Source organism: Paramisgurnus dabryanus, chromosome 1 (genome assembly GCF_030506205.2).
Source record: "Paramisgurnus dabryanus chromosome 1, PD_genome_1.1, whole genome shotgun sequence".
Lineage (NCBI taxonomy): Eukaryota > Metazoa > Chordata > Actinopteri > Cypriniformes > Cobitidae > Paramisgurnus > Paramisgurnus dabryanus.
The window spans coordinates 49,903,881-49,916,681 of NC_133337.1; the positions used below are offsets into that span (position 1 = coordinate 49,903,881).

The 12,801-nt window shown below is 37.2% G+C and overlaps 1 protein-coding gene across 3 annotated transcripts in view; it reads right to left on the bottom strand.

The window, feature by feature from the left end:
* afap1l2 (actin filament associated protein 1-like 2) overlaps positions 1–12,801 on the bottom strand; it is a 46,075-nt gene that overhangs the window by 4,019 nt on the left and 29,255 nt on the right. The window contains exons 6-17 of one of the 3 annotated variants that reach the window (XM_065262547.2): positions 11,882–12,090; positions 10,181–10,360; positions 10,014–10,088; positions 9,773–9,860; positions 8,563–8,658; positions 8,265–8,476; positions 7,604–7,749; positions 6,013–6,130; positions 5,638–5,829; positions 4,658–4,916; positions 4,363–4,533; positions 1,523–1,710 (exon numbers count right to left, since the gene is read on the bottom strand). In XM_065262547.2, coding sequence (XP_065118619.2) covers positions 1,523–1,710; positions 4,363–4,533; positions 4,658–4,916; positions 5,638–5,829; positions 6,013–6,130; positions 7,604–7,749; positions 8,265–8,476; positions 8,563–8,658; positions 9,773–9,860; positions 10,014–10,088; positions 10,181–10,360; positions 11,882–12,090 — 1,934 coding nt within the window. Of the gene's footprint in view, positions 1–1,522; positions 1,711–4,362; positions 4,537–4,657; positions 4,917–5,637; positions 5,830–6,012; positions 6,131–7,603; positions 7,750–8,264; positions 8,477–8,562; positions 8,659–9,772; positions 9,861–10,013; positions 10,089–10,180; positions 10,361–11,881; positions 12,091–12,801 lie in introns of all 3 variants that reach the window. The other 2 variants (XM_065262546.2, XM_065262545.2) reach the window with 2 other exon arrangements.

Consider the following 12,801-nt stretch of genomic DNA (forward strand, 5'->3'; position numbering starts at 1 on the left):
CCTTCCTGGATTAGAGACATGCTGCCAAAACCGTTTGTGCTGAAGATCGCATAAAGTTACACCCATTTCAGGCAGGATCATGGACCCCCTCAAGCCAGCATGCACGAGTATGTTAATTGTTTGTTTACTTTCTACACGAAGATATGCTAACGTTATGCTATCTGGCTGTCTGCCTATCTCTCTATACTAGCCTATCCATCTGTCTGTCTGTCTATCCATCTGTCTGTCTGTCTGTCTATCTATCTATCTATAATCTGCGCTATCAGAACTGTACTTTACTCGTCTTTCTATAGTCATTCTCAATGCTCTCAATGCGGCTTTGGTAAATTCTCTCCCCAGCGTGACGTCATACAGTGCGTAGTGCGGGAAAGGAGAATCATTGCAAACCGCTGTACTTTTTCATACTTTTTCGGGTTTTGTGATACCCAACAACATAAAATACAATGGATAACACTTTAAATGGTTATTACACACAAGCAAGTTGCACAAATTCGTAAAAAAAAAAACCTGCAACACACACTTTAAATAAACCAGGCTTGTTGACACTGCATATGCAACCTCCGCATATGGAAATGGACAGTATCTGCTCGTTCTTTGTCTCCCTCTCTCGCGCCCGCTCATGCGGATCCAGCAAAAAAAAATTTTTGCGATGTCCAGCTGACTAATGCGAACTAATGACTCATCCGAACCGATTACTTTTAATAAACAATCGAAACTATTGATCTGTAGCCTACAACACTGAACTCATGAGACGTCAGTCAATCAGTCAGACACTCAAAGCCAGGTAAAAAATCACAGCTTTTTTTAAAGAGGGCAAGAAATGACAAGCCAGAGTATATGTGTCTAATAAATGCATAGGCCTATTGTGGTGGAGATTGTAAAACTCTTTATTAGTATCTAAAATGCCTCTGATTTTCTGACCTGCACAATGAAGGATAACAGAACATTTTGAGTGTACTGTACTCACATACAACATGTGTTTTTGTCACCACAATTATTTTTAAAATAATCTGTAGAATAGTTGTACTCTATACACTTTGTCATTATTTGCCTGGGCTTCTACTTTCAAAGCTAGGTATTAATTGAGTTATTAACAAAACCAATAGTAAGCAAATGCAGGGAAAATTATGCAATATACAGTAATAAAAGAGTTGATACATTCATACAGTCATTCAAATAGTACAACCGGCCCTTTGAGATTAACCGTAATGCTGATGTGGCCCGGGATGAAATTGAGTTTGACACCCCTGATTTAGGGCTACTGTAGAAACATGGTGGGGGCCTTCCATGCAAGTGTATGTAGATAAAACCTCATGCTCATTTTAAGGTAATAAAAACAATACAGTTCATTAAGTAAGGTCTTTATACACCACTGATAATATATGTTATGTATATCATATTGCATTTCTGTCAAGAGCACCTTCTAAAAGTCCCACATTGCACCTTTAAAACTGAAAACCTTTGAGAAGTTATGTGTTGAGCTATGAAGTAACATGTAGTCTGTACGGTACGGTGTACTAACCGGTAAAGTTTCCTGTAGACTGCTTTCTACCGTCGTGCCCAGTGTAAAGGGTCCAGATTCCACTTTTCGCAAATTTTCCTTTACTTCCATCAGTCTTAACTCCACCTCCACCCGCCGATGCTCCGCCTCACGACACGTCTCCTCCATCTGCTTCAGACGTGCCTCCAGTGAGGCTTGCTGAGTGGCATCTATGTGAGCAATATTTATCATTTTACGTGTACAGTTAGGATGTTACAGTATTACAGCAGGTCAGGTAAAAGTACCACACAGACACTGCTTTACCATCATTTATCTTTATGCCAGGTACACAAATTTTTTTACATCTTATAAGATTTTCAATATGTAAAAAACCTTGATTTAACCGTTTTGCACCTATAGTGTGTGGTGTGCCATGATGTGTCAAGACAGCACACCACACACAAACAGATTTTCAACCAGAGTCTCGACTGTAAACACAGGAAATCTCACAAAATCTTGCGAGACTTCAGAATTAGCATGGCGGACGATTTGCAGGTAGAAATTTCAATGATAGTGTTTGAAATGATTTTCACACTCACAGAGAATTCAGAGGGAAAAAATGGTTTGGGTGAAGAAATGTAGACAGCGGGAACATGGTCTGCTTCCATCATCTCACTTTCTGATTGGATTATGGGACTGTTTACACTTGGTATTAAGATGTGTTTTCATCGATCGGATCACAAGTGGACGAGAGAGACACATTACGTTTACACCTGGTATATAAATCCGTCTCTTTTGTCCACTTTCGACCGCTTCTGTCCTGAATACTGTGAGGGGGTGGTCTGTGAGACGGTGGGCGAGTCTCTCTACTGTCATTCAAACGCGAGCGGGAGTAATTATGAGTTTATATGGACGCAAACTAATATTATGAGTCCACTGCTTGTTTAGCAAGTATACATGCTGCACAGTGTTTTGTATGTGTGTATGTTAGAGCATTCTATGAATTTTCAGCGCAATTGATGAAATAGGATCGCGCAACTTTCACGCTTTCAAAACGAAACTACGGATGTTAACGCCAGAAGTAAAAAAAAGACGTAAAATTTGTGTTTAATACCTCAGATTAGATAAATGGGCGGAGAGAAGGCGGTCGCGTGTGGCTGTTCGAACACATTCAACCACATTGTGTTCCACAACTCCAAAGCGATCCAATCGAAAGGGGTTTTCGACTACCTCTGGATGTGGTTGAAAGTGGTCGAAAGTGGACGCGTTTAAAACGTTTTGAACACTGTTTACACCTGGCATTAACATCGTCCACTTGTGATCCAATCGACGAAAACGCATGTTAATGCCAAGTGTAAACAGCCTCATTATTTCATTTCACGCAATAATCTCAAGAGCGTGCACGTGTTTGTCCTTAGGTTCCCCCCACACATCAGGATTTTATATTACGATTTAATATTTATGATTCGCGATCGGGGCGGCTCCGACGTTCTTCCAAACAGGTTCAGACACTCTTAACACACCTCACACCAAAGGAAAATCTGATAAGATAATCTGTAGAACCATCAAGATAATGGGGACATAGCTAGGATTGTTGGAAGGGAGGAAATCATCCCAAAATCAGCCCTGATTACCGGTATCTTTTGGTGTGTACTCAGCATAAGGGAATTGGTGTTGGGTAATTCAGGTAAATCAGGACACGTTTTTACATTGAGATGACTATCGAAGAATCCCACTTAACCTGAATGAACCCTATATTACACGACTAAAAATAAAGGTTGTTCAAAAGTTACGGTAATGCCATAGAAGAACTATTTTGGGTTCCTCAAAGAACCATTCAGTCAAAGTTACTAAGCACTTTTTGCATAACATGTGTATTATGTAAGGGATAATGTAGAGGCAGCCGGTAGTTATTGGGAAATAAGCCCCGACAGTGTGATCAGGTTGTATCACACTGAAGGGGCTTATTTCCCAATAACTACCGGCTGCCTCTACATTATCCCGCTTATTACACGGCTACTTGCCACATAAGAAAAAAAACTGGACATGAATATGAATTTGAAACATTTTATTGGCATATTTGTTTTAAATTAACATTTTTATCCTTCCGCGAAACTTTGCACAGATGCATAAAATGATCGTAATACCTTATTAAGATCCTCTGCTTCATACTTGTTTGTCTCCATTTTTTCTCTTTTAACCAGTCTTTGAGAAGTTTTAATGCCCATTCTGTATTTTTTTGTGTGTTGGCTTCGTAGCTGTCATGCTCTATTTTGTCAAGTTCAGTCTCAGTAAGCTGTCTGTGTCTTGTCGTGGTTGTCCAGTGTTTGTCACAAGATGGCGCCAAACAGACAGTAATCTTTATTGATCTTTATTGGCGCGGAACGATTTTACTCGTACAAGTAGTCCGGCTATGCGTTATTAATTTGGAGCGGTTATTATTTGAAAAGAACGAACCTGCAAATGTCTCAACTGACCAATCAGAATCAAGCATTCCAGAGAGCCGTGTAATAAGTATATATAAATACACACACATTCATGTATGTATTTAAGAAAAATTTACATGTGTATATATATTTTTATATATTCTAAATTATATATAAATAAAAAAACGATATTTAAACAAAACTTTTCTTAAATGTATATGTATGTGTGTGTGTTTAAATATACATAATATTTACACACATTACAAACTCATATATTATGCAAAAAATTACTTTTATTTTTGTATGAGATTAATCTAGATTAATCTATTGCCCAGCCCTACTTAGTACCATTTTTATAATTTCTGTATGGTCAAACTTATAAGCACACAAAAAAATTAAAAACAAATATTTACTTAAAGATTTTTTAAATATGACCAGTAGGTGTTGTTACTTTACCTTCGCAGGAGCTCAGTTCCTCTTTCACCTCCCGTCTGTCTTTTCTCAATGCAGCAAGTGTGCTTTTAACCTCCTCCCTCTCTCGCTCCAGTCGATCCCTCTCATCTGTGTAACGTCGGACATCGGCTTCTGTCCTGTTCTTTCCCAACTTCACATCCACTGATCCTGGACCTGCTAAACCCGAGGAAATATGCACAAGTTATGATCGAATTTCACATGTTACTGTACAAACAGGCTTGCACAAGTGGGTGGCAGGGAAAAAATACAGCAGGCTAAATCTGCATACAAATCTCACCTGCTGTGGAGACCTTGGGTTTGTCAAGAGGTCTGTCCGTGGTGGCTGCTCTTCTTCTGGATGTGGGTGGACTCTGGGTTGTATTTGGAGATGTTTTTGAATGGGATGGGAGAGTGGAGGGAGAGGACGACTTCTGGCCTTCCTGATTAAGGAAACTGATTTTTTTCAATTTCGGGGAGGCGTTAGCGGCTACTGCAGGATCAGCTGGTTGAGAAGCGGGGGACTTGGTGCTGCTTGGTAATATGACTTCATTTTCAGTCTGTTTTAGAAGAAAGTTATACAAAACAGATACAAAACTGTGCCAAAATTCACTCAAAAGTCAAAGCAAAAATTACCTAAACTGCTACTGATATAATATTTCATATAATAGAGGCAAAAAGTATTTGGACACTTAGACCAGTGGTTCTCAAAATTTTTCAGCATGCAGCCCCCCTTGGGTATGGTGCATTCCTTCGCGCCCCCCCAAAAGAAAATGTATGACATAAAACATTCTAAAATTTAAACATTTTAATTAAACAAAACATTTTAAAACATACAATGTATTTTTCTGAGGTTTCATTTCACAGAATTTATGATAAATTAATGTATTTTACAAAATGTCATAATACTGGGACCCCCCTGGCACCATCGCTCGGCCCCCAGTTTGAGAATCACTGACTTAGACTACATAAAAAAAATCTTCTTGATTTGATATTTTGTTATATAATGCATTAATAGCAGAAAATGCATTAGGACAGAAACACATTTTCACAAAAAGAAATGTGTTACATTTACAAAACAATTTGTATTATACTGTATGTTAGATGCTTTGAACAGTCAATTATTTTTTGACACTTTCTGGTTGTCAATTTTTGGTTTATGTAACTACAGCCACAAAAAAAGCATGTCATAAAATACATACAGTAATCATCCTACATAATTAAAAGAAAATACAACCTTGATATCTTTAATATTGACTTGATTGAAAATTAAACTGTTACCTCTTTGACCGCAACCTCTTTCTCCTCCTGTGAAACAGCTGATGGACTGGACTCCATCTGTGGTGACACTTGGCCCGGGGTCATGTGCAGGAAGGAGCGAAGCGGGATCAGATCCAGATAAATCCTGTCCTTTTCGTTCTGCTCGGCATTCGTTGTTACCTCAAAGCTGCTGTTCAGATCGTCCTGAATCTCCTGTGGCCGAACAAAGCAAATGTATCAAAGAAAAGTTATTGAACGTGAACAGCCCACAAGTTTACAGAAACATAACACCATTATTGCCATAACTTTCTGTTACCATAATATCTGTCAGATTACTTAGTCAATGTTTTGCTCTAGAACAAACAACAAAAGCAACTTCAAGGGTATTTAACCCACCTCCTCATTGTCATTGTCTATGGATGCCACATCATCGTATATGTCATCACAGGTTTGAGGGTCCGACTGAGGTCTGTCTGTATACGTGTTGGGCTCTGAGTACCTCCTGTTCATCAGACTAAGAAGCACACACAAAGACAATAAACACATCCCTAAGTGAAGCTACATAGATGTTGTACGGCACTGCAAACATTGTTTTTCATCTTAGTATTTATGTCCTGTATATATATATATATATATATATATCAAAAAATTCTTACATTTACCTGAGAAGCAAAATTACCTAACGCGTTAAAGGTGCAATGGGGACTTTTAGCGGCATCTAGTGGTGAGACTGTGAATTGCAACCAACTACAACTTGTGTATAAGTGATGTACAGGTAGGGTTTTTTTTGCAATTTGTTGTTTTTGCAATTGTATAGTGATCATATATAATTATATCTCAGTCTCTTTATTACAATACAACCAGAAAATACAGGAAATGCATATGTAGTATGAAAAACAGGATAAACGTATAAGTGTCAAGTATTTAGGGTAAACTCCCCTTCCACTTGAGCAATAGCAGGCAACTGCAGGATCTTTTAAACTGAAATTAAATTAAATCCTAATTACTAATTCTAATCGAATGACTTCAGGACTTCAGTCTCCTCAAAAAAGCTCAAGATGTGTTTCGTGCCAACGGAGGTCACACTAAATACCGACTGATGCATGAAGAAGACATTTAGTTCTGAAAATTGAACATTTTGTGTACATATTTCCTGTATTTTCTGTTTGTATCTTTAAAAAAAGAGTGAAAAATTAATATGGATGGACATTTAATATAAGATATAGTGAATTGCACTCAACATATATGGGTTTTTTATTTTGTTTTTAATGACCGCCCCAACTCGCTTTGCAAATAAAGTGACAATTTTTTTAGCCGCCCTAACCCCACCCGTGGGTTATCCGCGTGTTATGAAATGACCCACGCAATGTTTATTGTATTGCATTTCTATCAAGAGATCCTCATAAAAGTTACACAATGCACCTTTAAGTCTTGTTTCCTGTAAAATATTTCAAACCTAAGAGAGTTTATGCTTTAAATAGATAGAGACAAAGATAATCAATTTGAATTAAGGAGTTAAATAAAGAGGTAAAACGTTTAATTCATTTTTTTCTTACCACACTGGCAGATTATTCATCTTGTTTTAAGAATAAACTAAATTGATAATTTTGTTTAGAAAACAAGTCTTAATATCTTACACTGAAAAAATGGTCCCCAGTGCTAATATGTACCATTTAGGTACAGATATGTATACATTTGCTACCAATATAATACTAATTTGCACTATGGGGTACCAGTATGTACCCCCCAGGTACTAATATAAACTCTTTAGGTGCAAAAGTATATTTTCTGAAAGGGTAACGCCTCATTTTTGACTATTTTTTGACAGTGTAGTAGATCATTCTCCTTCTCAGGTAAAGAGGATTTAAATATTTTTTTCAGAACAACATAACAAAAATATTAAGTAAAAAATATCCTATATAGTATAATAAATTATATCTTTAAATATGCACTTTGTATTTTCCAACGAACAAAAAAAATGACATACTACATGGATGTTTTGGCTGCATTGACAATACTGGATATCCTCTCAGAGTTCACATAGTCATATGTGAGGTCTTCTGGGTCTGTTTTGGTGCCTGTCTGAGAAAGTATGAGGCCTAGCCAGTGGCCCATATCAGCAGAGGATTTAGCCTGGGAAGAAAGTGTATTACATAGAGTAAGAAGTGTTTACCAAACAGTTGTAAATATAAGATGTGATTGTCTAGTGGTACAGTTTATTTCACATTTGCAATGAATCAACTACAGTTACATTCATATGATGGTCATATAATAACAGGTGCTATTGGACATCATTGGCCTAATTCTTGCCTGAAGATGGCAGTCATGTTTAAGTTTCTGCTGAAATACTGAATCATCATTGTGATGAAGTTACTATTTTTCTTTCCGTGGAACTTGGGTGTTTATTAAGAAGTATTTAAGTGAAAACAGATGACAAACAACTCAGGAATGAGGAGAGGAAATCACCCATTTATCCACTCGTTTAGAAACGTACTTTATTTGTATAGAAAATAAAACCTGGATGTTGATACTTCCGGTATTGAATTTACAAGAAAAATATTTGCTAGGCTAAATTAAAAATGGCCTTCAGACTTTATGTCATAGCCACGTGTATAAACAGACATTAACTTCTAATCTACAGGACTTACTTCTAGGGTTGCGAGCTCCTCTCCATCCATCTGGATGCGGAATGAATATAAGTGTTCAGGGCTGGGGTCCGGCAGGACCGTGCACCCCTCGAGAGCCAGTGGCTGCTGGGATACTTTGTTTTTGTTTTTGTCATTGTAGATACAAAGCTGCCTGTTCTCAACTGAGCACCAACGGCTTTTCCACTGTGCGTTTACCAGGACATTAAGATAACCTGCAATAGACATATATAAATATATTTATGAATGGATAGGTTCCTTTTCAGGTGATGATAAATTTAGTGAAGCAATGATGCTTTACCTGATGCATCCAGTGTCTTTTCTGGGCTCTCCAAAGAGGAAACTTTCTTTTTCCCAATGTTCATAAGGTTACTAAACTTGCCATATTTCTTCTTAACTAAAGGGGAAATGATGAACATGCGAAAGTATTCATTAAAGCATCACAAAAAACGAATGCGTTTTTGTAGTTCAGTAAAGAAAAAATGTTAAAGGGACACTTTTTTTGAAAATATGCTCATTTTCCAGCTCCCCTAGAGTTAAACATTTGATTTTTACAATTTTGGAATCAATTTAGCTGATCTCTGGGTCTGGCGCTAGCATTTTTAGCATAGCTTAGCACAATCCATTGAATCTGATTAGACCATTAGCATCCTGCTAAAAAATAACTAAAGAGTTTAGATTTTTTCCTATATAAAACTTGACTCTTCTGTAGTTATATCGTGTACTAAAACCGACGGAAAATTAAAAGTTGCGATTTTCTAGTCAGATATGTCTAGAAACTTTACTCTCATTTTGGCGTAATAATAAAGGATTTTGCTGCTGTAACATGGCTGCCGCAGGCGTAGTGATATTACGCACTGCCTGAAAATAGTCCCCTTGGTTACTTTCAATAGCAGGGGATTTTCAGGCGCTGCGTAATATCATAGAAAATCGCAACTTTTAATTTTCCGTCGGTCTTAGTACACAATGTAACTACAGGTGAGTCTTAAATAGGAAAAATATCGAATTTTTTTAGCATGATGCTAATGGTCTAATCAGATTCAATAGATTATGCTAAGCTATGCTAAAAGCAGTACCACCACACTCAGAGATCATCTGAATGGATTTCAAAACGGTAAAAATAAAAAACGTTAACTCTAGGGGAGCTGGAAAATGAGCATATTTTCAAAAAAGGTGGAGTGTCCCTTTAAAAATAAGCGTTTTGAATGCACAAAAAGTCTTTGAATGCACATATGGTTTGTGTGTTCGTACTAGCGATGCACCGATATATTGGCCTATAATCATATGGAAGATAAAGGCTTTTTTCCTCCAATTGGACACCGGACGATTGTTTTAAAGGAGATTATATTCTGACAATCAAAAAGAGCAATAAAACACATCAGAACTCATATACAAACAGAATTGCAGTTTCCAGGATTTCACGACATAATTCGAAACGAGAAGTAAAAGCGAAAATATCGGTATCGGCACAGATATTTTGTATGGGTACATCCCTCAGAAAGTGCTCTCACCATCTTTGTTCTCCAGGTTCTCGGTGTGACTGTCTGTGCTGCTTCCACTCTCGGATGCCACTGAGTATCTCTCGCTTTGCTCACCCTGCTAAACAGCGCAAAACGTCATTGCTAGTCAGTCATTGAGACGACTAAGAAACGGCTAACGGCTAACAGTCTAGGGTGCAGCACAAAAATAAATATATACGTCTGTGTATTTACCACACAAAAGCAAATGTCAAAAAACATACAGCAACACTACCTTCGTGCACATGAGTGTCGGGGATTCGGTTACATCCGATCCTGCAGTATTTTTCGGACTGATTTCCTGAATCACCTGATAAAAATGGAATGAGGATGTAAAGTGTGTTTAACCGCATAAACAGGGCAGAGATAACATCCATAGGGGCAAGGGTTCATGTTTCTCACCTTAAGCCACTGTTCAGCCTGATCTTTACTCTGCAGTCCCAGGACAATGGCTTCTCCACCAAAAGGAGTGATTTTCAACTTGTGTTCTTTCCGCTTTGTTTGTTTCTCTTTGTAGACGACGCTGCAGCCAAGCAGACTAATATCCAGCAGTGGTGTCTGGTCCTTTGAACTTTTGTAGCACTAAATACAATAGCACACAAAATAAAATTTTAATATTTTTATAGATTAAAAATAGATATATTAAAGGAAAACACCACAGTTTTTAATATTTTACTATGTTCTTACATCAGCTTAGACAAATTAATACATACCTATCTTTTTTCAATGTGTGCACTTAATCTTTGTACAGCGCATTGTGAATGTGTTAACATTTAGCCTAGTCCCATTCATTCCTTAGGATCCAAACAGGGATGAATTTAGAAGCCACCAAACACTTCCATGTTTTCCCTACTTAACGACTGTAACATGAGTACTTTCACGAGTAAGTATGGTGGCACAAAATAAAACGTGCCGATTTTTAAAAAAATGAGAACTATATTATATGGCGGAATAGCACTAAGTTTGCAGCACTTCGACCCCGGGTGGAGTAATATTGACAGAAGTTTGAGCGAGAGAGGGAGTAGTCAGGAGTGATGATGTTACTGCGCTCCGAACTACTTGCTTTACCGCCATACAATATAGTTCTCATTTTTTATCGGCTTTAAAACTCCTCACGTTTTATTTTGTGCCACCATACTTACTCGTGAAACTACAGTCATTAAATAGGGAAAACCTGGAAGTGTTTGCTGGCTTCTAAATTCATCCCTGTTTGGATCCTAAGGAATGAATGGGGCTAGGCTAAATGCTAACACATTCACAACGCATTGTGCAAAGAATAAATGCACACATTGAAAAAATATAGGGATGTATTAATTAGTCCAAGTTGAAGTAAGAACATATAAATATTGGAAAACGGTGGTGTTTTCCTTTAACAACAATATTACTAATGATAAATACATTTTTACACATATTTGCGGTAGAAAATGTACAAATATTTTCAAGGAACATGATCTATACTTAATATTAGGGATGCACCGTTAGGATTTTTTGGGTCGATACCGATACCGATTTAAACAGCCAACTTCTGGCCGATACCGATATTAAACACTAGTATACAATACTATACAGTTGGTCTATTAGCTAGTTTATTTCAGCATCAAATTATTTTTACTGAACATGGATTTGATCTAATTAACATTTAACTGACCAACATAATAAGAGAGGCACAAATAAAGCTAAAACAAATATAATAAGACAGCATGACAACCTTAAAAGGTGGTTTTTGCTATTCAGCATTTATTTTATTAACAACATTAACTCATTTTTTTTTTACATATAATGGATTTCTTTATGCAGTTACTTAATAAACAATCGGTATCGGCCTTTCTCGTGCTATTGCTGATATGCCGATGGTTTCAAATTCATTAAAAAATCGGCCGATAAATATCGGCGGCCGATACATCGGTGCATCACTACTTAATATCCTAATGATTTTTTTATTGTACAAAACATATAAATGTTAAAATACAAAAACAAAAACATTCTTACTAGTTCTTGTGAAGTAACAGGTTCATCAACAGTTGTAAACATACATATAACAGATCAGCTATATGGGTGGGAAATGGGTGTCGCTCACAATAATAATGCAGTGATGTCACCTACCAGGAGACGATGTTCACGAATGACACACAGCTGTTTGGCCCACTGGCCCAGCCACTTCTTTCTCCAGAGGAAGGCACAGATTCGAGCATCCTTCATTAGCTCAATGGACGCCTCTGTGGATGGCCACTGATGTTGAGCTGTGGACTTGCCCTTCGTAATTTCCTCCTCATCGTATGACTCATATGAACTGCTCACCGCCTCTATATCTTCTGTAAATATGAAATGAGTCGAAAGAGTGAGGTGGAGTAGATGACATTCAGGATTATCAGTTAAACTACTGGTGCGTTGGAACATGTTAGAAGGAATTGTTTATATATTTTCTTTATTCCACACCCATGATTTTCACAAAATGTTTAAAAAAAACATTTATAAGAGTGTGTAGTGTAGTTTGCTTTACTGAAACAACCGATGCACCAATAATTTTCATACACTGTCATAAAAATGCATGGCCAAAATATAAACTACAACTGTACCCTTTCAGAAAGTACACCTAAAGAGTTCCTATATTGGTACCAAAAAGAGCATATTGGTATCTCAATTGTATACATGTATCGGTAACTAATGGTGCATATTAGGACCTTTTTAAAGGGGACATATCATGAAAATCTGACTTGTTCCATGTTTAAGTGCTATAATTGGATCCCCAGTGCTTCTATTAACCTAGAAAATGTGAAAAAGAACAACCCAGAAACTTAGTTTTGGTAAACCATTCTCTGCAAGCATGTGAAAAATTAGGTCATTGAAATTTGGCTCCCCTTGTGATGTCAAAAGGGGATAATACCCCCACTTAGTCTGCACTATCCTACCACGGCACTGACATTTAGTGCATAGGTTTCAATGTTTAACATCACATAAAGCTTTTATTAGAACTCGTAAGACCGACTGCACTTTAATAAAATCTCTATGACCTTTGAATCTCT